Below are 26,073 nucleotides of genomic sequence, written 5' to 3' on the forward strand. Positions count from 1 at the left end.
ACGTTCAAGTTCATCCTATTGTGTTGGCGATGCTTGCTTCCAGTGGCACAGAAAAGGTAAAGGTGTTGAGTTACTCGAGATGAAAAAGTGGTGTTGTCTAAGTGGCGCTGAGTTACCTGAGACGAAGACGTGGTGCTGAATTTATAGGTGTTGAATAGTGTTTGAGTTCCTTGAGTGAAAAAAAGTATTGTTGTCTAAGTGGTGTTGAGTTACCTGAGACGATGACGTGGTGCTGAATACATAGGTGTTGAATAGATCGGTGTTTGAGTTTCTTGGGTTAAAAAAAAAGTGGTGTTGTCTAAGTGGAGATGAAAAGATGTCGGTGTTGAGTTCTTTGAGTTAAATAAAAGTGGTGTTGACTAAGTGGTGTTGGATTTGCAGTGGTGTTGAGTTACCTGAGACGAAAACGTGGAGCTACATATAAAGGAGTTGGTGTTTAAAAAAAGTGGTGTTGTCTAAGTGGTGTTGAATTTGCAGTGGTGTTGAGTTACCTGAGACGAAAACGTGGAGCTACATATAAAGGAGTTGGTGTTTAAAAAAAGTGGTGTTGTCTAAGTGGAGATGAAAAGATGTCGGTGTTGAGTTCTTTGAGTTAAATAAAAGTGGTGTTGACTAAGTGGTGTTGAATTTGCAGTGGTGTTGAGTTACCTGAGACGAAAACGTGGAGCTAAATATAAGGGTGTTGGTGTTTGGCTGCCTTGAGTTTAAAGAAAGTGGTGTTGTCTAAGTGGAGATAAATAAACAGCGTGGCGTCGGTGGTGTACTGGGACAACACCTCCGAGACAGCCTTGCCCTTTTAAAGCCTTTTCCTCCGGGCGACGGCAGGAGAAAAAAAAAGCAAGTCCCGTTGCCTCTTGTGAACGCGAAAGAAAAAAAAGAAAAGAAAAAAAAGGAGCAAACGGCCACGACCCCCTGAAGTGGTGATGATGCTGATGGTGATGATGGTGGTGGTGATGATGGTGGTGATGATGATGGTGGTGATGATGATGGTGGTGGTGAAGGAGAGACACCCAAAAAGAGACGAGGAATGACACTTAAGGTAATATGCAAACACACACACACACACACACACACACACACACACACACACACACACACACGGGTCATTAAGATATATTGTGTTGCCTTAGTAACTGCAAGTCACCTGTGTGTGTGTGTGTGTGTGTGTGTGTGTGTGTGTGTGTCATTACTAACATATTAATACTGACAGAAGCAAACAACAACAACAACAAAAACAACACCAAACATGAACTTTTACAACACACAACAACAAGAAAAAAATAAACACAAAAACAAGAGGAAAAAAAATCAGCAAAAAATAACAAAAAAACAACAACAGTAACATATATGAACTTTTACAACACGCAACAACAAACAAGAAAAAAACAAACACACAAGAACAGGAGAAAAAAAAGATCCGCAAAAAATAACAAAAAAAATAACATCCTCTTTCTTACCCTTCTCGTAGCACTCATCGACATCATCTTGGCAATCCCTGACGAAGGAACAGGAAGCCGGACACACGCACCTCCAAACACCACCACCACAACACCACCACTAACACCAACCAACCACCACCACAAAAAAACTTCAGTCCACCAAAAACCGTAACTTCAAAAACTCGTCACCCAAATCAACTTCAGTTCGTATAGTATTTTCCGTTCCTTTCCTTCACCCATGTCTACAGGCTGGGAGGTATGACACAGGTACAGGCACCCACACCCACACTAACACCTGCTATGGCACTTCAGAGTCACGGGAAGGGGGATAGAGAGAGATAGAGGAAGAGACAGAGAGGGTGAGGGGCGGTGTATGTCCTCCCCTCACGACGGTCGAAGGTACACTGAAGGCGAGCAGTAGAGTGGAGACTAGCGGAGTGACCCACTGACAGGCCGGGCATGCTACCCTTCTCTCCCTCCCTCCCTCCTTCTCTCTCCTCTCCTCTCCTCCACCTGCCGCTACCTTGTTCATGCCTTCCCTCTGCCCCCTAGGTGTACAGGTATGTGTATGTGCGTGTGCGTGTGTGCGTTAGGAATGTACGAATACACAGTTACACACATATACGCACACACATGGTTACAAGTACACATACCATGAGGTGATTACGTTTACATACGAATCATCACACACACACACACACACACACACACACACACACACACACACACACACACACACACACCTTTCTAACCCTATTTTCCTCTTGAATAAGGTGATCGGGTTTCCTCCTCTCCACAACCTTCCTTCCCTCCTTCTCTCCATCCCTTCCTCCTCCTCCTCCTCCTCTTTACAGTCTTTCCTCCGGCGGTATATTTCAGTCCTTCCACTATTATTACTTCCTGCCGAGGAGGAGGAGGAGGAGGAGGAGGAGGAGGGTAAATTTCTCCATGGACAGACGAGGTAGGAATTCAAACGACATCTAACCACCTATCTTCCTTCCTTCCTTCCTTACCTCCAATCTTCCCTCCCCTTCTCCTACTTATCGCCTTCTTATACTTATACTTATACATCTTGTCATATGTTTCTTCCTTCCTCCTGGCGCGGTACATATTAAACACTTCAGGGTATTAAACCGCTTTCTTGGCATGTTCCTAGAAGTCCTTTAATCGGTAGTTTCCTTATTTTTTACTCGCATACTTTCTTGAACTCTGAAAATGTGCTTGCGAAGGGCTTGAGTTTAGATGATTGCGGCACTTTTTTTTAGTTTATCTAGGAGGAGGAAGACAAGAAAGAGGAGGAGTAGAAGTAGGGGGTGGAAGAAGAAGAAGAAGAAGAACACGATGAAGAACAAGAACAAGAAGAACAAGAACAAAAAGAACGCGAACAAGAAGTAAAGCATTAACAAGAACAAGAAGAAATAGGAAAGGAAGAACAAGAAGAACACGAAGAAGGAGAAGAAGAAAAACAAGAACAAGAACAAGAACAAGAAGAACAAGAACGAAAAAGAACGTGAACAAGAAGTAAAGCATTAACAAGAACAAGAAGAAATAGGAAAGGAAGAACAAGAAGAACAAGAAGAAGGAGAAGAAGAAAAACAAGAACAAGAACAAGAACAAGAAGAACAAGAACGAAAAAGAACGTGAACAAGAAGCAAAACATTAACAAGAACAAGAAGAAATAGGAAAGGAAAAACAAGAAGAACACGAACAAGAAGAAAACCAAGAAGAATTAAAGAAGAGGAAGAAGGAAGAGGAAGAAGAAGAAAAAGAAGAAGAGGAGGAGGTAGGTAGAGAGGTATCATGAAAGAGGGCGTGGCCTATATCCACAGGTGCGCGGTCACACCTGTGCTGGAGCAGGGCAAGTGTGCGGCATGATTTGACTCTCTATACAGGGTGATTCATGGCCCCTGCCCCCCTGTACGCCCCCCCCTGCCCCCTGCCTGCCCCTTGACCTCTTCCCCTTCCATCTATACTGCCCTGTTTGCTTATATTTTTTGTTTTGTTTTTCCTCTCCTTCCTTACCTCTTCATCCTTCACCTCTATCGTCTTTTTCTCTTTTTATTTATCTCATTCCCTTATTTCTATCTATCTTATTCCATGTATCTTTTTTCTCCCTTTTCTTTTTATCTCTACTTAAATGTTTCCTTATGTATTTTCTTTATTCTCCTATTCCTTGTATTTTTTTATTTATTGTATTTCTTAATCTATTTTTTTTATTTCCATTTTGTTATTCTTTTATCCTTTATCTACGTGTCTTGTTTATGTTTAATTCCGCTTCTTTATTTCTTTATCCTCACCCATTACCTTTTGTTTCCGTGACTTTGTTAATCCCTTTACTAAACTTCACACTCTTTCTTTTTTTTTCCTTACTCTCTATCACCTTGACCTTTCTCATGTCTGATATCGTACTCAACTGTGCTGCTTTCTCTTTTCGTGTACTATTATTATTATTATTACCATTATCTTTATTATTGAAGTCCATGAAACTGGATCAACTGAAAATAAAAATAATATCTATCTATCTAGAATCCCCTCCACGAGTAGATATGGATATGAAAAAACAATCCTTCCTAACTATCAATTTTGCTTTCTTTTCAGTTAATCAATTTTGAGGCCTTTTCTTTCTCCCTTTTTGAGACTCTCCTTTTCTTTTCTTTTTCATAACTATCAATATTGCTCTCTTTTCAGTTAATCAATTTTGAGACCATTTCTTTTTCCCTTTTTGAGACTCCTTTTCTTTTCTTTTTCCCAACCATCAATTTTGGTCTCTTTTCAGTTGATCAATTTTGAGACCTTTTCTTTCTCCCTTTTTGAGACTCTCCTTTTCTTTCTCCCTCTCCACATATAGACAATTGCATATGTGGAATTTCAGAAACACGTTTGACCCCAATCAGGGCATGTGTCTGAGAACGAATACTCTGTCAATTTTCCATATTTTCTCCTATTTATATCGTTTATGTCGTTTTCCTTCTCCTTTTTCATATACAGACTATAGGATATGTGGGTTAAGACATTCCGATAACACGTTTGACCCCTGACTACCTCGTATGCAATCAGCGCATGTGTAAGCGAGAACGAATACGTGCTCGAGGTGACATTAATTACAGGTAATTATGCATGCTATTACCAGGCCCTCAGGTGTGTGTGCGTGCGTGTGTGCGGTGAATGTAGGTGATTAAAGGGGTGTAAAAAGTGGCCAGGTGTGTGAGTGTGCCTTTTAATTATTGAAGACCAGGTGTGAGGGTAGGTAGATGAATAGCTAAAGAGACGGATGTATAGAAGCATGGACAGATATAGACAGGCGGACAAAGACGATAGATAGATAAATAGATATACAAAAAGGACGATAGACAGAGACTGATAGATAAATAAACAAATAGATGAATAGTTAAAAGGATAGATGGATAAACTGAGAGATAGATATTAGACAGAGACGGACAAGGACGATAGACAGATAAATAGATATACAAAAAGGACGATAGACAGATACTGATGGATAAATACACAAACAGATGAATGGGTGAAAGGATAGATGGATAAACGGAGAGATAGATATTAGACAGACACGGACAAGGACGATAGATAGATAAATAGATATAGAGAAAGGACGATAGACAGATACTGATAGATAAATAGATAGATGAATAGTTAAAAGGACAGATGAATAAACGGAGAGAAACGGATATACAGACAGAGACGGACAGGGACGATAGATAGATAAACAGATATAGAGAAAGGCAGCTAGACAAAGAAACGGATAGATAAAAAAGATAAAGAATACAAAGACAAAGAGATAGAGATAAAGAGACATATGTATAAACGGAAAGACAGTTATATAGACAGATGGACAAGTACGATAGATAGATAAATAGATAAACAGAAAGAAGGATTGACAGAGACGAACAAATAAATAGAGATGTAGAAATAAAGAAATAAAGAAAGACAGAAGAAAAGACAGACAGAGATTGCTGATTAAATAGACAGACAAACCAATAGATAAAAATAAATACAAACAAAACGAAAGATAAGCAAACAGTGAAATAAGAGATAATGCGTAAAAGCTTAAGATACACAGAAGGACACAGACAAACACAGAAAAAGACAAACACACACACCTGGATAGCAAGAACAGGTAAGCGCTATGCAAAATTCATGACGTTATTTTTTCCCCTTCAGATGACAGGAAGCGCACGAAGACACACACACACACACACAAAAAAAAAAACGTAAAGTCATCCCTATCATCCTCCTTGTCCTTGTCCTTCTTCTCCTTGTCCTTGTTCCTCCTCCTCCTCCTCCTCCTTCTTTACGTCGTCATCGTCATCATCCTCTTCATCCGCCTCCTAATGCTCTTCATCTTCTTATGTTCGTCATCCTCTTATTTCTCCTTTTCATTTTTCTAGTAAATGTTGAAGCAAATTTACACGTTATTTTATTGTTTTATTTTATTAACTTTTATTGTATGTCTGTTTTCAGCAACTTCAATTTGTTATTTATCTTCATTCTTTTCTAGTCCACGCTTTTTTATTTTATTTGCTCGCTTTCTTTTATTACTTAATTGTGAATTCGTGTGTGTGTGTGTGTGTGTGTGTGTGTGTGTGTGTGTGTGTGTGTGTGTGTGTGTGTGTGTGTGTGTGTGTGTGTGTGTGTGTGTGTGTGTGTGTGTGTGTGTGTGTGTGTGTGTGTGTGTGTGTGTGTGTGTGTGTGTGTGTGTGTGTGTGTGTGTGTGTGTGTGTGTGTGTGTGTGTGTGTGTGTGTGTGTGTGTGTGTGTGTGTGTGTGTAAGTGAAAAGCGACGAGGTGTTTCCCAAGGTGAGTGTTTATTACCTGGACTTACTTAGTGACCAGGTACGAAGACTGTGGGCGACAGGTAACCTCCACACACACACACACACACACACACACACACACACACACACACACACACACACACACACACACACACACACACACACAGGTAAAACAATTAAGGTTGACAACTCACCGTAAATGGGAACAGGTGAACATAGGCTCCGTCGGGTATGCTGAGGGAGGCGCGGGTGGTGGTAGTGGTGGTGGTGGTGGAGGGGGCGGAGGTAAGGCCGAGTGGGGGGCGTTGGGGGCGGTGACGGAGGCGGGGGAAGGTGTGGTAGATGGCTTGTGGTAGTGGAGGTGGGAGGTAAGGTAGCAGCTGTGGTTGTGGTGGTGGTTTGGGTGATGGTGATTCTATTAGTGGTGGTTGTGGTTGGGTTTGTTCTCGCGGCGGCTCTCCCCCACCACCACCAGCAGAGCCGCCGCCGCTTCCCCCCGCCCTTGAGGCATCCGTTAAACCCCTGAGCTCTTCGTCCTCGCCCTCGTTCTCACCGTCTTTCGCGAGGGCCACCCAGAACACGCTCGGTCTTGGCTGCGTCGTAAACCTCTCCCTCACGGTGTTAAAGAGTCCCTTCCACCTGTCTGCACGTGGCCGACCCTCCTCCTTCAGCCTCCTTCCTCCTCCTATGCTCAGGTCCAAAGCCTCCTTCAGGTTATCCCTCGGGAGATCGAGACTTTGGTACTCATTCGTTGGGGACTCATCTCTGGGCCTCTTCTGCTTGTCTTCTTTGGTTAACCTGCGTAGACTCACCGTTTTCCTGCAACGTCTGCTCTCCTTTGGCGCCTTCTTCTCCTTACTAAAGTCTTTCGCTGCCTCGTCCCTCGCCATGAAGTCTCTCAGTCGCCTAAAGACCTTATTTCGTGCGCCAGAGGTCTTGGAGTCTTTGGGCAAGGTCGTTGGTCTTTGCTCCCTTGGCACGACGTACGGACTTAGCTCCTCGTACTCGTCCCCAGATGTTCCCTGACTCGTCGTGGCGGCCGCGTCCTGCTTCCTGGGAAAGTCGTAGTGCCGCAGGAGGTCAGCGTGAGGGTCATCGGCGAGGAGCGGGGCGGGGAGCGGCGGCCGGCTGGGGAGGACCGGACGCTTCCCTACCGGCGTGGCGTAGTGGGCGAACTTGTTGGTCCCGCAGTTGAGATGGACGGAAGGAAGAGTGCCGAAGTAGTATCTGGGGCGAGGGCGATCAGGGCGGCTTGTTCCCGTCCCCGCCCCGCCCGAGCCACTGTTGCTACGTGAGGCGCGACGTCGCACATTCCGCTCTGGTGTATCGGTTGCGGCGGCGGCGTCGTGCGTGGCGTCACAACCAGTGCGGGACGTTTCTTTGACGTCTTCATCACGTGTCCGCGGAGGCAGGATGGCGGCGTTGTTACCTGGACAAGCGTAGTGCGAGGGCGAGACGACACACGCGGCACCACCAACACCAGAATCATCACCACCGCCACCAGGAACCTTCTCACTCCTGCAGGACTCGTACACACGCTCCTCTTCTCCTCCTGAGGGACTTCGCGGCTCCTCGTATGTGACCGGAGGAGGGAATGGCCGCTCCTTACACTCATAGTACTTCGAGTCGCTCACAGGCTCCTCGTAGGTGACGTTGGGGAGGGAGTACCGACCCTGCCCATTAAAGCATTTGGACTCCCCTTCATCCTCTTCACCAGAGTCTAGGGGCACCTCATACAAGGCCAGGGGCATGGAGTAGCGGCCCTGGCAGTCATAGTACTTCCAATCGCTTTCATCTCTACCTGGCGGACTACTAGAGGCCTCGCAGGGGGCAGGAGGTAGGGAGAGCCGCCCCCCACGCCCATCATAGCACTTCAACCCAGGAGAGGCGCCGCTAACGTAGTACTGGTGAAGGAAGGACTTGTTGGGGGCTTTAGCGGGGGGCGGGAGTGGGGGAGGGGCGCTGAAGGGATCTGAAGAGGGGCATGGCAAGGGACGCGGTGGGGGGAGGTTGGGGCACTGCGGCGGGGAGATGGGGCGGGGCGGGGCGGCTTCGGGGCTCGCTGAGGGGCATTGAGGGGTCACCATCGTTCTCTTCGTCAGCCGTGTGTCATCCTCAGCACAGCTCACCCTCCACTTGAGCATGTCAGAAGCTGCACCTCCACTTTATCGTCTCCTCCTCCTCCTCCTCCTCCTCCTCCTCGCCGCACCTCCACCATTACCTGACACTTTCTTATATTTTCTTTCTTTTTTGTTACGATTTATCACTAATTTTCTTTTCCAGGTCTCCCATTTTGTTTTCTTTACGTGTGAAAATTTAATGAATCTCTCTTTTTCTGCGTCTATTGTTGCTTGGCACACTTGTTTATGAATTGAAAAAAAAGTCACCGTAACCTAATTAGAGATGATGATGCAACAATTATTTTTTTTGGTATAAACTGTGACGCTAAACAATACAATAAATACGTCTTGTGGAATATATAACTTTTTCACACCATACGATTCTTAATTAGACCATTTTTTTTAGTACATTAACATTCTAATTCATTTCTATCTTATAATGAGGAGAGAGAGAGAGAGAGAGAGAGAGAGAGAGAGAGAGAGAGAGAGAGAGAGAGAGAGAGAGAGAGAACGTGAGGAAAGCGGATGAAAAGGTTGGGTGAACACGGGAAGAATAACGGAACACACACACACAAACACACACACACACACACACACACACACACACACACACACACACACGCACGTACATACAGATCCATGCATTAGTTTTGAATTCACATATAAAAAAAACGTATCATGTCCAACAACTTTTGATTTAACCTTCACATACATTTAAAACATGGACATTATTTTTCTCTTTTCGCTTTGGCAAGAAAAAAAGCAAATAAGAGAAAAGAAAAAAAAAGGGAAAAATATGAGACAGAAGTGATGGAAGTATTTATATATCATTACTTTTTTATCATAACTTCCAACCCTGATAAAAACAATTCTGAAAGTTGTACAAATATGAAACAAAAGCGGTAACAACAACAATAACAACAACAACTATTATAACTACTACTACCACTACAGTAACCCCCTACAAAAAAAATCTTGTAGCACAATCATCCTCAACCTCTTCTTCAGTATCTACTTCTTTATTTCTTTCTCCTTCCATCCGTCACCTTCGCTAAAAAGAAATAACCTCCCTGTAGCGACGAGAGAAAACGGAGGTGTTTAAAGGATGACTCAACAGGGGGAGGGGCGTCTCTTGGTCTACTATACGCGTCCGCCTTCCTATCCCCTATCCACTTATCCACTTATAAATCCATCCAGCTCATTGCACCACCTTTCAGTACATCCATTCCCACACCCACATGTTCATCAATTTATTAGACCCCTCAGTCATTCATCCATCCAAGCATTCACTTATTCATTCATCCAGCGCATAGTACCCATATCGACATCCATATATTGATTCATTCATTAGACTCTACAGCCATACACATATTCCCTGATTCTTTCTTTCCTTCTCTACTTCTCAGGTTCTTCATTTTCCTCATCATCATTTTCCTCCTCTTCCTTTCCCTGCCTCCACCTCATCAAACTCCCTTCTTATACACAGTCATCCACCCACCCACATTAGTCATCCCTTCAACAAACTCTTCAGCCCTACACACTCATCCACACAGCCATACAGTCATGCTTCCAATTCATCCATTCATCCACATACTCCACCCAGACGCTCTTATATCTTCCAGCGTCACAAAGAGAAACGAGTGAAATGGAGTTATGAAGGAGTTCCACCTGTATGACGATGATGATGATGATGATGATAGTGATGATGATGGAAATAATGAGGGAATGGAATGTCTCTCTCTTTCTCTCTCTTTTCTTTCTCGTCTTAATTACTGGAAGGTTGTACTTAAGTGAGAAACTGGGCCATGAAGAGAGAGAGAGAGAGAGAGAGAGAGAGAGAGAGAGAGAGAGAGAGAGAGAGAGAGAGAGAGAGAGAGAGAGAGAGAGAGAGAGAGAGAGAGAGAGAGAGAGAGAGAGTCCTATCATGTCAAATATCTAATCCTTCATATCCTCCAAGTATTTTTTGCCTCCTCCTCCTCCTCCTCCTCCTCTTCCTCCTCCTCCTCAACAGCGGCAGCCTCCGTGACGCCTTCTCAATATAGCTTAAAGAGAAGGTATGTTACGATAATATCCTGGTCATCTCTCTCTCTCTCTCTCTCTCTCTCTCTCTCTCTCTCATGTAGTAGTAGTAGTAGTAATAGTAGTAGTAGTAGTAGTAGTAGCAGTAGCAGTAGTAGTAGTTAGTAGCTAGTAGTAGTAGTAGTAGTAGTAGTAGTAGTAGTAGTAGTAGTAGTAGTAGTAGTAGTAGTAGTGGTGGTGGTGGTGGTGAAGACACTGTCCTTCCTGCCTTGCGGTTTAAATTGCCTCTGTTTTCTTTTTTTTCTTTTCCTCGTCCGACATAATCTCTTGGACGTGGCGGAAGACGAGGAAGAGGAGGAGGAGGAGGAGGAGGAGGAGGAGGAGGAAGGAGAAGTAGACGAAGTAAAAAAAGAATAACAAGAAAAAAAATACCATAACGATGAAAAAAAAGTGAAAAAAGAAAACGAGAACTAAAAGGAGGAAAACGACCAAGACAAAAAGAAAAAGAAAAAAAAGAAGGCAAACTAAAGAAAACATCATTAAATACAAAAAAAAATAGAAAAGAAACACAGTAGGAAAAGGAGTGAAGATAATGGGAAGAGATACAAAAAAGATAAACACAGGAAACAGAGTAACAGAAGACGAGAAACCGAACAATGGAGGAGAGGAAGGAAAACGTTTGAAGAGAAGAAAGACGAAAGAAAGGAAAGGAGGGAGGGAGGGGTAGAAGAGGAGGAGAGAGGAGGAGGGAGAGGAGGGGAGGAGCGTGGGAAAGAAGGTTAAAGAAGAGCAAGAAAGGGAGGGAAGGAGAGAAGGTAAGAGGGGGAGGAACATTAATTAAGAGGAGAAAAGAAGGGTGAAGGCTGAGAAGGAGGAAGAGGAAGAATGAAGAGGAGGGGGAATGAGGAGACGGAGGAAGAGAAAAGGTAGAGGAGGGAGAGAAACACCAGGTAAATAGAGGTAAGGAAGAGGAGAAAGGTAAGGAGGAGGGAAGATGAAGGAGGTAAGGAGGAAGATAAAAAGAGGTGGGGGAATAAGGAGACGGAAGGAGAGAAAAAGGTAGAGGAAGGAGAGAAACACCAGGTAAATAAAGGTAAGGAAGAGGAGGAAGGTAAAGAGGAGGGAAGAGGAAGGAGGTAAGGAGGAAGAGTGAAGAGGAGGGAGAGAAAAAGTGGAGAGAGAGGACCAGGTAAAGAGGTAAGGAAGAGGAGGAAGGTAAAGAGGAGAGAAGAGGAAGGAGGTAAGGAGGAAGAGTGAAAGGAGAGAGGACCAGGTAAAGAGGTAAGGAAAAAGGAGGAGGAAGGTTAGGAGGAGAGAAGAGGAAGGAGGTAAGGAGGAAGAGCGAAGAGGAGGGGGAATGAGGAGACGGAGGGAGAGAAAAAGAAGTAGAGAGAAAGAAGCACCAGGCATATAGAAGTAAGGAAGAGGAGGAGGAAGGTAAGGAGGAGGGAAGAGGAAGGAGGTAAGGAGGAGGATGAAAGAGGTAGGAGGAAAGGTGAGGAAGGAAAGGACAGGTTAATGTACTCACCACCTTCACCACCACAACCACAACCTTCACCTCCACTACCAACATCACCATTATCACCCCAACCACCTTCACCACCACAACTACCACCTTCACCTCCACTACCAACATCACTGGTCACCATTATCACCCCTACCACCTCCTCCACCATCACTACCACTACTACCACCACCACCACCTCCACCACCTCCACCATCACCTCATCAACCCTCATTTCCTTCCCCCCCGCCCCTCCAGCACCACAACAATCACCATTATCACCACCACTACTACTACTACTACTGCTACTACTACTACTACTTTCACTAAAACTACCAACACTAATAGTTCAATATACTGCTCTCTCTCTCTCTCTCTCTCTCTCATAGGAAGAGAGGAGGGCAAAGACCTGGCTAGGGGTTATGGACAGGGTCAAGGAGGAAGAAGAAGAAGAAGAAGAAGAAGAAGAAGAAGAAGAAGAAGAAGAAGAAGGTGGAAAAAAAGAAAATAAAAGGACTACAAAAAGACAACCAAGAATAATTATGAAAACAAGATTAATATTAAGAGAACAAAGACAAAGGAAGGAGGGAAAAGAAAAAATAAATAAAATAATAATAATAATAATAATAATGAGGGAAAGGAGGAACAGGAATAGGAAAAAAAAATCAACAAATAACCAAAAATAAAGAGTACAAAGAAATAAAGAAAAAAACGAACAACAAGTAGCAAAATAGGAGTATAGGTGTCGTGAATCTCTCTACAGCTCCCTAATACAGTTGGAGCGGATGCCGTTCCTATAACCTCCCCTTAACTCCTTCCGGTGACGTCACAACACATGGGATCGAGGTCAGGCAGCGGAGGAAGCGGCAGGTGAGCGCGACAGGTGAATGGGTGATTAGCCGCAGCCGTGAGCAGGTGAGCCCGGAAGCGAGGCAGAAGTGGAGGAGCAAAAAACATAGAACCAGAAAGTTTACCGAGAAAGTTGATCTGCTATAGAAAATGAAGATAAAAAAGCTTTGTGGATTATCTAAAGCAAATCAGGTGAAATTTAAAGATGAAGATAAATGAAGATAAAGAAAATGAAGATAAAAAAAGCTTGTGGATTATCTATAGCAAATCAGGTGAATGAGAAAGATAGATAGACAGACATACCAATAGATAGATAAGTACAGATACTATTGAACGATATATTTTTAAGTATGGAATTGAAGAAGTTTAGCAAGAAAGTGGTCAAAAGACAACATAAATTTATTAGCAAGATTAAGAGTTATAAACACGTAAATTAAAGGGCGTAAATCTTATGGAAAACAGTTCAGGGTTTCGAGCATGAAGTTAGTAAGTAAATAACAATAAAAATAAGAAAGTAAAAGAAAGATGGATGTTAAGGAAGAGTGACTTGCAAATATGAAGGTGTATGGCATAATCCGGAGGGTAAACTATAGCAAAATATTGGAAGAAGTATGAAAATATGAATTACGTGCAAGTGATTGACTGATTGAACGATTAACTAACTGAATGGATGACTGACTTACTACCTAACCGACTGACTGACTAACTAATGAACTGACCAGCAAATTGAGTGGTTGATATACCGACTGATTGGCTGACTGATTAGCTACTTAAATGACTATATTGATAACTAACCTAGCGTCTGAGGAGAGTGAACCAAATAGAAACGACGTACGAGACGAGACAAAAAGAAAAACATGAAAGCAGAATAATGGAACAGGTAAGTAGGAAGAAAGAAGTGTATGACAGGTGGACTTTCTGAGGCTACTGACAGCAATCTCTACTCTGTTCCCTCCTACTATCTCTATCCTAAATTTCAATCCAAAGCTGGATGTTGCGCCTACGTGCGCAACGACATCACTTGCTCTCGTGCCCACGACCTTGACTCTTCTGAATTTTCCACCATCTGGTTAAGACTTCACTGTCATTCTATTACTAAATACATCTGTGCTGTTTATCTCTCACCTAACTCTACCAACTATGTAAAATTCTTTGACTATTTGAATTCTAAAGTGGAGCACATCTTGACCCACTCTCCCTTCGCTGAAATCTCCATCCTAGGAGATTTCAATGTTCACCACCAGCTTTGGCTTTCATCCTCTTTCACTGACCATCCTGGTGAACAAGCCTACAACTTTGCTATCCTCAACGACCTAGAGCAGTTGGTCCAGCACCCTACACGTATTCCTGACCGTCTTGGAGATCGGCCCAACATTCTAGATCTCTTCCTTACCTCAAACCCTTCTGCTTATTCTGTCAAACTGTTCTCTCCGTTGGGCTCCTCCGATCACAATCTTATTTCTGCATCCTGTCCTATCGCTCCTGTACATCCTCTGGACCCACCGAAGAGGCGATGCTTCTGGCATTTTGCTTCAGCTCGGTGGGACGACCTGAGGATGTACTTTTCCGATTTCCCGTGGAATGATTATTGCTTCCAGGATAGAGACCCCTCTGTGTGTGCTCAGCGCATCACAGAGGTGATTGTCTCTGGAATGGAGGCATACATTCCTCGTTCTTTCTCTACTCCTCACGCTAAACAGCCTTGGTTTAATCACGCTTGTTCTCGTGCTGTCAATGATAGAGAGGTAGCTCACAACAGATACCAGAGCCTTCAAACTAATGCTAATTATGAACTTTACATTTCTGCCCGAAATCGTGCCAAATCTATTCTCCGACTAACCAAAAATTCTTTCATTAATAGAAAATGTCAAAACCTTGCTTTCTCTAACTCTTCCCGTGACTTCTGGCATCTAGCCAAAACATCTCCTCCAACTTCACTTCTTCATCTTTCCCTCCACTCTCAGTCCTGACGGCAACACTGCCGTCTCATCTATCTCTAAGGCTGAACTCTTCTCTCAAACTTTTCTAAAAACTCCACTCTGGACGATTCTGGGCATATTCCTCCTACTCATCCCCTCTGACTCCTTTATGCCTGTTATAAAGATTCTTCAAAATGATGTTTTCTATGCCCTCTGGCCTCAATCCTCAGAAGGCTTATGGACCTGATGGAGTGCCTCCTATTGTCCTTAAAAACTGTGCCTCCGTGCTGTCACCCTGCCTGGTCAAACTCTTTCGCCTCTGCCTGTCAACATCTACCTTTCCTTCTTGCTGGAAGTATGCCTTCACACAGCCTGTACCTAAGAAGGGTGACCGCTCCAATCCCTCAAACTACCGTCCTATTGCTTTACTTTCTCTATCTAAAGCTTTTGAATCAATCTTAACCGTAAGATTCAAAAGCACCTTTCCACTTCTGACCTTCTAACTGATCGCCTGTATGGATTCCGCAAGGGGCGTTCTACTGGTGATCTCCTTGCCTTCCTAAATGACTCTTGGTCACCCTCTCTTAGCCATTTCGGTGAAATCTTTGCTATTGCGCTGGACATACCAAAAGCCTTTGATAGGGTCTGGCACAAATCTTTGCTTTCCAACCTACCCTCCTACGGTTTCTATCCTTCTCTGTTCCTTTATCTCCAGTTTCCTTTCCGACCGTTCTACTTCTGCTGTGGTAGACGGTCACTGTTCTTCCCCTAAACCTATTAACAGTGGTGTCCCGTAGGGTTCTGTCCTATCTCCCGCTCTCTTTCTGTTGTTCATTGATGGTCCCCTTTCCAAAACGAACTGTTATATCCATTCCTACGCCGATGATTCCACTCTGCATTATTCAACTTCTTTTAATAGAAGACCCACCCTTCAGGAACTTAACGACTCAAGGCTGGAGGCTGCAGAACGCTTAGCCTCAGACCTTACTATTATTTCCGATTGGGGCAAGAAGAACCTGGTGTCCTTCAACGCCTGAAAAACACAGTTTCTCCACCTATCCACTCGACACAATCTTCCAAACAACTATCCCCTATTCTTTGACAACACCCAGCTATCACCTTCCTCAACACTAAACATCCTCGGTCTATCCTTAACTCAAAATCTCAACTGGAAACTTCATATCTCATCTCTTACTAAATCAGCTTCCTCGAGGCTGGGCGTTCTGTACCGTCTCCGCCAGTTCTTCTCCCCTGCACAGTTGCTGTCCATATACAGGGGCCTTGTCCGCCCTCGTATGGAGTATGCATCTCATGTGTGGGGGGGCTCCACTCACACAGCTCTTCTGGACAGAGTGGAGGCAAAGGCTCTTCGTCTCATCAGCTCTCCTCCTCATACAGATAGTCTTCTACCTCTTAAATTCCGCCGCAATGTTGCCTCTCTTTCTATCTTCTATCGATATTTCCACGCTGACTGCTCTTCTGAACTTGCTAACTGCATGCCTCCCCCCCTCCCGCGGCCCCGCTGCACTCGACTTTCTACTCATGCTCATCCCTATACTGTCCAAACCCCTTATGCAAGAGTTAACCAGCATCTTCACTCTTTCATCCCTCACGCTGGTAAACTCTGGAACAATCTTCCTTCATCTGTATTTCCTCCTGCCTACGACTTGAACTCTTTCAAGAGGAGGGTATCAGGACACCTCTCCTCCCGAAACTGACTTAACTTTCGGCCACCTCTTTGGATTCTTTTTAGGAGCAGCGAGTAGCGGGCTTTTTTTTTATTAATGTTTACTTTTTTGTGCCCTTGAGCTGTCTCCTTTGCTGTAAAAAAAAAAAAAAAAAAAAAAAAAGGTGAACAGGTAGAAATTCCATTAAGAAATACAGGTGAGAAGGATCATTGTGACGGAGCTGATTCGTCTGTCATTGAAAAGGTAACGGGACGGGGAGGAAGCGATTTACCTGTAATTAAGGCATGTAAAATCTCTCTCTCTCTCTCTCTCTCTCTCTCTCTCTCTCTCTCTCTCTCGTATGACTCACCATAGTTTATTCTTTTCTTTTCTCTACTTCCTTCTCATTATGTTTTTTTATGACTTGAGAAAGAGTCTAATTCCACCCTCTGAACCCCTTTTTTATCTCCTTATAACGCTATATACGACCCTGATACCTTCCTGTTTCCTTACATATTTACCGAAGAGCGAAGAGTTGCCGTTGAAGGAAAGAGATATGGTAAGAAGTGAGATAATTTGAGAGAAAGGGTGTCGACGAGAGAAAGATTGTGTAAAAAAATAGCTAAAATGAGTGAAAAGATATCGTAGAGAAAAATATATTGTAAAAAAAGTAGAAGTGAAAATGAGACACGACGCGTTCATCCAAATAAAAAAAAGTAAAGGAAAAGGTGTCAAGGAAAATCATATATAGGTAAAAAAATAAAAGAAAAGGTTTAAAACAGCGTGAATTGTATAGAGGAGAGACTGAACGTGTATAGGTCATCTGCCACATAAATGGGGAGTTAGCCACAAAAAATAAAGGTCACAGAAAGAGGAGTAAGAAAAGACGAATGACAATTATAGAAAGTTTGGAAAAGAAAGTGTGGAACAATGTCTTTACTGTGAGCAGAAAAAAGGAAAGATAGAAAGACAATACATTACCACAAGATTGAAGGAAATGAAAAAAACTACCTTATATTATACCATACAAATACAGAAAGAGTTAGAGAGGCAAAGATTTAAGGTCTCAGGAAGAAAAAAAAGGAAAGATAGAAAGACGATACATTGCCACAAGATTGAAGGATATGAAAAAAACTACCTTATATTATACCATACAAATACAGAAAGAGTTAGAGAGGCAAAGATTTAAGGTCTCAGGAAAAAAAAAGAGAAAGAAAAGAAGAATTACAATTATTAAAAGACAGTGGGGAAAACTATCTCTATCGTAATAAGAAAGAAATAAAGGAAGAAAAAAAAGTACATTTCTACGAGAATGAAATAAAAAAATGGCTAAAGTTAAATAAAAAATAAGAGAGAGAGAGAGAGAGAGAGAGAGAGAGAGAGAGAGAGAGAGAGAGAGAGAGAGAGAGAGAGAGAGAGAGAGAGAGAGAGAGAGAATGTGTGTGTGTGTGTGTGTGCGTGTCTCCCAGTAACAAACAATAACAAACACACGCCACGGTCTGTAAACACGCAACAGAGGTGTCTTGGGCGGTGCCGCTGGAGACACAATACACACGTTCCCTCATTACACTACGAGGAGGAGGAGGAGGAGAAGGAGGAGGAGGAGGAGGAGAAGGAGGAGGAGGAGGAGGAGGAGAAGGAGGAGGAGGAGGAGGAGGAGGAGGAGGAGGAGGAGAAGGAGGAGAGTGTAGAGACAGAGAAGTAGGAGGAAGGTATAGACAGAGGAATAAAGGGAGGAAGAAGGAAAAAAAAAAAGGAAAAAAAGGAAAAAAAAATAATGGTAATAAGGCAAAGAAAGAAGGAAAGGAAGAACAGAAAGACAATTATTAGGAAGAGAAGAAAGTAAGAAAAAGAAAAGGACAAAAAAAACAAAAACAAGCAGGGGAGTTGGAAGATGCGTTGAAAGAGAGAGAGGAGGAGGGGAAGGAGGAGAAGGAGAAAGAGGAGGAGGAGGAGGAGAAGGTCTTACTCTTCTCATATCGCCACCTCCTCCTCCTCCTCCTCCTCCTCCTCCTTCTCCTTCTCCTTCTCCTCCTCCTCCTCCTCCTCCTGCTCCTTCTCTTCCTCTGCTCTCTCCTCCCATCCCGGTGAAGCGGTTAAGTGGAAGAAAAAAGCGGAAAATAATAGAGAAATATTATAGCAATAAAAAAGATATTTAAGAGAGAAGAAAATTGATATAGAAGATCACAGTTATCAAGAGAGATTAGTGGAAGAAAAAAGCGGAAAAAATAAGAAAATAATAATATAAGAGATTTAAAAGGAGGGAGATTTACAAGATAGAAGATGAGCCGTAATAAAGAGATAATTGGAAGAAAAAGCGAAGCAACATATATAAACATAATACGACATTGCAAAGGGAGGAGAACTTGTAATATAGAAAATGAGCGTTGATAAGAGGTGAATGGAAGCAGAAAAGCGAACATACGAGAAAAAAATAAACATAATTAGAGAAATTTTAACGAGAGGGAAAATCAGTAAGTTGGAAGATAAGTGTTAATAGAGAGATTAGTAGAAGAAAAAAAGCGTTAAAAAGAGAAAACAATAATAAAAAAAAACATCACAAAGGAAGGAACGTTAGAATATAAGCATTAATAATATAAATATGTGAAAACAGAAACCGGAACAGCAGATACAAATATGATAATGATAGACGATTTCGAGAGAGCAAAAGATACGATAAAAGTTAATATGATCGATAATTAAAAGAAAAATACTAAACACATCGAGGGGAAAATAGATTGAAGTAGAGATTAAAGAGAAACGAATATAATTGAACGGGAGAAGAACGTTTTTTATGAGGTTATGAAGGAGGGAAAGCTGCGGTAAAGACAATAGTTTAAAGGTACTTCTGATCACCTGAGATTTCACACTAATTAACAGGTAGGTGGAAGGAGTACAGGTGAGAGGAGGAGGGAAGGAGACTTGATGAAGATAGATAAATAAGATAACTAAGATGGATAAAGAAATAACCGGAGAGAAATTGTGGTAGATAAATGTGATGGTGGTGGTGGTGGTGGTGGTGGTGCTCGGTGGTGGTGGTGGTGGTGGTGGTGGTGATTGTGGTGATGGTGGAAATTAATGGTTTCGTATTGTTAGAAGTTAAGGGTAATGGAGATGGTGTTCTTGTAGTAGTAGTAATAGTCGTAGTAGTAGTAGTAGTAATAGTCGTAGTAGTAGTAGTAGTAATAGTCGTAGTAGTAGTAGTAGTAGTAGTAATAGTCGTAGTAGTAGTAGTAGTAGTAGTAGTAGTAGTAGTAGTAACATGAGCCTTTGGTATTGTTGTTATTTTTGTTATTATTGTTGTACTTCTCGTTGTTACAGTTACTATCGATGTTGTTGTTGTTGTTGTTGTTGTTGTTGTTGTTGTTGTTGTTCCCACATTATCGTTTCTTTACCTCTCCCGGAAGCTTTCTCTTACATGTCTTTTAACTTTGCGAAGATTATTACGTCTATTGTCATATTAGAACGTCTCTCTCTCTCTCTCTCTCTCTCTCTCTCTCTCTCTCTCTCTCTCTCTCTCTCTCTCTCACACACACACACACAAACATACACACACACACCGGACTTGGCCTTGAAACTACAATACGCACACAGAAAAACGTACACACGAGTCTTTTGAAAATGGGATACACACGGCATTGTAAACAGACAGGATGTACAAGGATGGGAGGAGGAGGAAGAGGAGGGAGGGAGGAAGAGGAGGAAGGAGGAGGAGTGGAAGTAGTGAAGAAGAAGAAGGAAGACTATTCGGGAACTTACTGGAGAAGGAAGAAAGAATTGATAGAAGGAAAGAAATAAGGAAAAATAACAAGAGGAAGGAAGGAGGCGAAGAAAAGGAAGAGGATGAAGGAGTGAAAGAGGAAGAGAAGGAAAACAAGGAAAAACTATAGAAGAAAGGAGAAGAGGGACATAGAGGGAGAAAAAGAAGTAAGGATTGAAGGAAGGGAAGGAAAAAAGAAAGATGAAAGGAGGGAGAGGAGGAGAATGAGAAGGATATAGGAAAGTAGGAAGTGGATGAGGAGGAGGAAAAGGAGATATATACAAAAGGTAGAAGGAAAAGGAAGAAGTACAGGAAGGAAAGGAGGAAAAAAGACGAGAGGAGGGGGAGAGGGATAGAAAGGATGGAGGAAAGAGGGAAGTAGAGGAATGGAGGGAGAGGAGGAGAATGAGAAGGATATAGGAAGAAGTGAAAGAGGAGGAAAAGAAGGAGTTAGATATAAAAGGTAAAAGGAGAAGGAAATAGTACAGGAAGGAAAGGAGGAAAAAGAACGAGGGAAAGGGTAGAGAGGGATAGGAAGGGTGGAGGAAAGAGGAAAGTGGAGGAATGGAGGAAAAACTGGAGGGAGGAAAAGGAGGTATTTGTTCTTTCCATAAACTATCCTGACTCAGTTTCCTCCTTTCCTCACCTCTTTCCTCACACCCCATTCCTCCTCCTCCTCCTCCTCTCCAGTAAGTCACCTGTCTCACTCTTCCTCCAATTCTTCAATCCTCCTTCTCCTTCTCCCTCTCACTTCTTCCTTACTTCTTCTCTTCTCTCTTTTCCTCCTCAGTCTTTTTTCTCGGTTCTCGTTCATTCTTTACTCTCTTCTCTTATACTTCTCTTCCTCATCCTTCCTTCCTTTCTTTCCCTCCTTCCTCTCTCTTCTACGCATCTTCCTTCTTCCTATACAATCATTTTTAGTGTTATTTTATTCCTTCTTCCTCTTATTACACTTCTTTTATCACTGTGTCCTCCTTTCCCTTCTTCCTTCCTTTTTACTCTTCCTCTCTACTCCTCTTCCTCTCTTCCTTCCTTGTATTATATCCCTTTCCTCCTCTTTCTTCCTTTCTTACTTCTTATATCTCCTTTTACTATTCCTCCCCCTTCCTTTCTTCCTACTCTCTTCCTTCCTTTCTCATTTTCTTCCTCTCCTTCTACTCTTCTTCCTTCCTTCCACTCCACTGTCTCAATTTTCGATCAAGAAGGCAATGAACCTCACCACAAAACGTTTCCTCTCTCTCTCTCTCTCTCTCTCTCTCTCTCTCTCTCTCTCTCTCTCTCTCTCTCTCTCTCTCTCTCTCTCTCTCTCTCTCTCTCTCTCTCTCTCTCTTATCATAATGCGAGGTTTCTATCACGTTTCCATTTTTACTTTTTTTCGTCTATTTTTCTAACGCTGGAACGAACTATTAGTCTTTTTTTTTTACTTTCTTTTTTTCTTTTTTTCTTGGCGGTCATCACTTGAACACGATTTAGTTTTCACTTTACTTCGTTTTACTTGTGTTGTGACTCTTCTTCTTCTTCTTCTTCTTCTTCTTCTTCTTCTTCTTCGTTTCTAATTCTTCTTCTTCTTAGTCTTCTGATTTTCGTGTTTTGTTTCGTACCGTTTTCTTTGATTTCCTTCTCCTTTTCATCTATTATCTCTTTATTTTCTTCTTATTTTCTCTTTTTATTCTTTATTTTTTTGGGGGGGACGTATGACAAGCTTTCCACGTGACTAAATAACAATGATAACAATAATAATAAGAAGAAGAAAAAAATGGTAACAATAACGATAATAAATCAAACACTCGATAATATACAGTTCAAATTTCACACACACACACACACACACACACACACACACACACACACACACACACACGCACACACACACACCACGCCCCACCACTGCACGTGCCAAAGACCGACTGAGGAGGAGGAGACGCCTCGAGGGTTATGATGAGGGGCGGGGCGTCGGGAGGAGGAGGAGGAGGAGGAGGAGGAAAGTAGTGTAATGGGGGGGGGGAGGAAGGGTGGCAGAAGATGGTAAGGGTGGAGTGGATGACATGAGTAACAGGAGGAGGAAGAGGTGGAGGAGGAAGATAGGAGGAAAGAAAAGGTGTGTGGAAGAAAGAAAAGATGGATTGAAAAAAAATAAAAAGGGCTTATAAGAAGATGAAGGATATTAGGGGAAGATAAAGGGAAGGAGATAAAGAATGAAAGGGGAAAATAAAGATAATGATCAGAGGGAAGATAAGGATAAGGAAAGAAAGGGGAAGATAAAGATAATGATAAAAGGGAAGATAAGGATAAGGAAAGAAAGGGAAGATAAAGATAATGATCAAAGGGAAGATAAGGATAAGGAAAGAAAGGGGAAGATAAATGGAAGAAAGAAAGGGAAGAAAGAAAGATGAATGAATGGAAAGAAGAATAAAGAGGAGATTGGAAGGGAAGACAACAAGGTGAGGTGGAAGAAAGAGAGTAAGAGGAAGAAGAGGAAGGAAAAAACAAGATAAAGAAAGAAGGAAACGAAGAAAAGGTAAAGGATAATGGAGTAGTAAAGGAAGAAAAAGGAAAAGAACAACAAAAATAGAAACAGGAGGGTAGGAAAGATGAGTTAGAGGAGGAGGAGGAGGAGGAGGAGGAGGAAGAAGAGGAGGAGGAGGAGGAAACGAGGGAGGAAAGCAGGAGGAGTAAAGTTCTGTGCTCTAATTTCTTCCCCTTATTCCCCCCCACTCTCTCTCTCTCTCTCTCTCTCTCTCTCTCTCTCTCTCTCTCTCTCTCTCTCTCTCTCTCTCTCTCTCTCTCTCTCTCTCTCTCTCTCTCTCTCTCTCTCTCTCTCTCTCTCTCTCTCGTTTTCTTTCGCTCTATTAAAACCTCATTACGAAGAGATTATATACAGATACAAAAGGAAGGGGAGGAGGAGGAGGAGGAGGAGGAGGAGGAGGAGGAGGAGGAGGAAAGGAAGGAGAGAGCGACACGAAAGAAGAAAAAATGAGATAATGATGAAGAGGAAGAGAAAGAAATCAACAACGAAAATGGAAAACGAAATAAAGAAAAACGAGATAAACGAAAAAAAAATATAAAGAAAACTATAAACGAAACGAAATCGAAAGCAAAAAAGAACAAAAAGAAGAAAACAGAAGATAATCGCAATGAAAAGAAAAAGAAAAACAAAAGAAAGAAACATCACACTATAGACGAATGGGAAACAAGTCTGATAATAAATAAATGAGTAAATAAATAAAAAAAGCATAATAAATCTTAACAATAATAAATAAATAAAACTATAGAGATAAATATGAAATGATGAATAATGCGAAGGTCATGAAACAAAGAGAGGAAAATATATAATGATAAAAAAGAGGAAAGGAAGGAGGAGGAGGAGGAGGAGGAGGAGGCAGGAAGAGGGTTGCCAGCTCTTCCCTTCATTGTCTTGCGAGTGAGAGTCAGACGAAGACGACCCGGGGACACTAAACTGAGACGACCACCACCACCACCACTACTACTACTACGACTACTACTACTACTACTACTACTGCTACTACTACTACTACTACTACTACTTCTACTACTACTACTACGATCCTTTAACTGCTCCTAAAAAGAACGATTACCACTACAGCTTTCCTTCCTTCTCTACTTTTTCTCCTTTCTTTCCTCTTTCATCTGCTCCTCCTCTTCTTTCTGTCTTCTCTTCTTTGTTCTCTTTCTCCTCTAACTCCTCTTTTTCCTTTTCTTCCCCTCATCTTCTTTTACCTCTTCCTCTTCCTTCTCCTTCTGTTTCTACTCTTCCTCACCTTCGTTCTCACTTCATTACTACTACTACTACTACTACTGCTGTTACTATGTTTTTTTTTAATCAAATATTATTACTATCATAATTATTACGTGTATTAATGTTGCTATACCGTTTTTGCTACGTGTCGTATTAAAAAAAGTATCATGTCGTTAATCTCTCTCTCTCTCTCTCTCTCTCTCTCTCTCTCTCTCTCTCTCTCTCTCTCTCTCTCTCTCTCTCTCTCTCTCTCTCTCTCTCTCTCTTACAGTTATTAATATTTTCCTTGTTATATGTTTTTCGTCTTTCTCTTCTTACGTCACCGGCTAATCTTATCGCTTCCCTCTTTCTCCCTCCCTCCCTCTTCCCCCTTCGTTCTCCCTCTCCCCACCCCCCTTCTCTCTCCCTCGTTCCCGGTTTCCTTCCTCCATCTTTTTATCTCCATTCCATCAACTCTCCTTCCTCCTCCTTACTCTTTCTTCTGGTATTCTTCTCTTCCCTCGAATCTTTATTTATTTATCCTTCTCTTTAATTTTTTTCTCTTTCTCCATATCTCTTTTCCTCTTCTTATCTTCCTTTTGTGTTTGTTTCCTTTTCTCGTGTCTTCCTCTTCTGATTGCCTTAGTTTCTTTCTACACTTCAAAATATCGCTCCTCTCATTATCCTTTTTTCTTCCTCCTCCTGTTTCATATTTTATTTTACATCTTATCTTTTTTTTAACATTTTTTTCCCTTTCTCTTTTCCTCCCGTTTCTCTTTTCCTTCCTTCTCCTCTATACCGTCTTTTCTTCATCTTCCTTTCTCCCTCTTTCAGTTGCCTCTTCCCTCCTCCGCTCTACCTTCCCCCTTATCATTTTTTCATCTCTCCCTTCATTCTTATCTTCTAAGCTAATTTATCTCTTCCTCTTTCCGCGTTCTTAAGTATTAGTACAAAATAACTTTAACACTGTTCCTGTAAAAATAATATTAATTCATAAAAATAATAACAGTAATAACAATAATAATGGTAATCGCTCTTCTTTTGTTTTCTTCTTTAAATTAGGTGGCACTGATATAAAAAGAAATAGAGAATAGGTTACTCTCTCTCTCTCTCTCTCTCTCTCTCTCTCTCTCTCTCTCTCTCTCTCTCGTAGGTGACACTTTCGTTTTCTTTCTCACACATATAAACCGTGTAAATAGTATCTTTATCATCATCTCCTCCTCCTCCTCCTCCTCCTCCTCTTCCTTCTTATCTTCGAGCTCCTCCCTTCCTTTCCTCTTAAACTTCTCATCTTTAACTTTCTCCTCGCAACCTCTTAGCACCTCCCTTGTGTGTGTGTGTGTGTGTGTGTGTGTGTGTGTGTGAGAGAGAGAGAGAGAGAGAGAGAGAGAGAGAGAGAGAGAGAGAGAATTCATCCATACACACAAAAGCCTCAGAATACAAAGACATACATACACACGTACACACATACACAGACAAAGACGTACACAAGAACTTACACACATCCACATGAATCACAGTCCAATCATCGTAACACACACACACACACACACACACATACACACACACACACACAAGATCATAACAATAGAAATATATATGTTAAGCTAGTCATTGCATATATTTTACATTTGTCCTACATTATATAAAAAAACAGCAGGAACAATAGTGTAGTAGTAGTAGTAGTAGTAGTAGTAGTAGTAGTAGTAGTAGTAGTAGTAGTAGTAGTAGTAGTAGTAGTAGTAGTAGTAGTAGTAGTAGTAGTAGTAGTAGTGGTAGGGGCGTGGTGAGGGCGCGTGGCTGATTCAGTTATCTCAGTCTCCCTCTAAAGGTGAAATCATCAGCTTCCGGTGCCAGGTAAGTCAGGTGTGATGCGAGCAGCGTGCCGCCGTGACTTCAAGGATTATTATTATTCTCTTATTATCATCATTATTGAATTTATGCATCCTTTTTTTTTATTACACGGTTACTGTTTTTCGCAATAAATCATAATTAATTAGACATTGCCACAACCAACATCACCGCCCTCACCACCACCACCACCACCAACAACAACAACAATAACTACTACTACAACTATTACCATCACTACATCATATCTACTACCATCACCTCCACCATTGTCACTTTCCCTTCTCCCCTTTCTCATACGCCACATAATGCACTTCCCTTCCATTACTTTTCCACTTATCTCCCTCCCTCTGTCCCCTCCCTCCCTCCCTCAGCTTCCTTTATATTTGTTGCTTCTCTGTAAATCCTGAAGTGTTGAAA

At 42.1% G+C, this 26,073-nt stretch overlaps 1 protein-coding gene across 3 annotated transcripts in view; it reads right to left on the bottom strand.

Moving 5' to 3' along the window:
- LOC126981511 (mucin-12-like) overlaps positions 1-26,073 on the bottom strand; it is a 213,412-nt gene that overhangs the window by 167,989 nt on the left and 19,350 nt on the right. Inside the window, exon 1 of one of the 3 annotated variants that reach the window (XM_050832622.1) lies at positions 6,423-8,330. The exons of 1 other annotated variant lie outside the window; for it this stretch is intronic. In XM_050832622.1, the coding sequence (XP_050688579.1) occupies positions 6,423-8,315 (1,893 nt within the window). In that variant the 5' untranslated portion in view covers positions 8,316-8,330. Of the gene's footprint in view, positions 1-1,457; positions 1,808-6,422; positions 8,331-26,073 lie in introns of those variants that run through there. One more of the 3 variants, XM_050832624.1, reaches the window with a different exon arrangement.

This window comes from Eriocheir sinensis, chromosome 48 (assembly GCF_024679095.1).
Source record: "Eriocheir sinensis breed Jianghai 21 chromosome 48, ASM2467909v1, whole genome shotgun sequence".
Classification (NCBI taxonomy): domain Eukaryota; kingdom Metazoa; phylum Arthropoda; class Malacostraca; order Decapoda; family Varunidae; genus Eriocheir; species Eriocheir sinensis.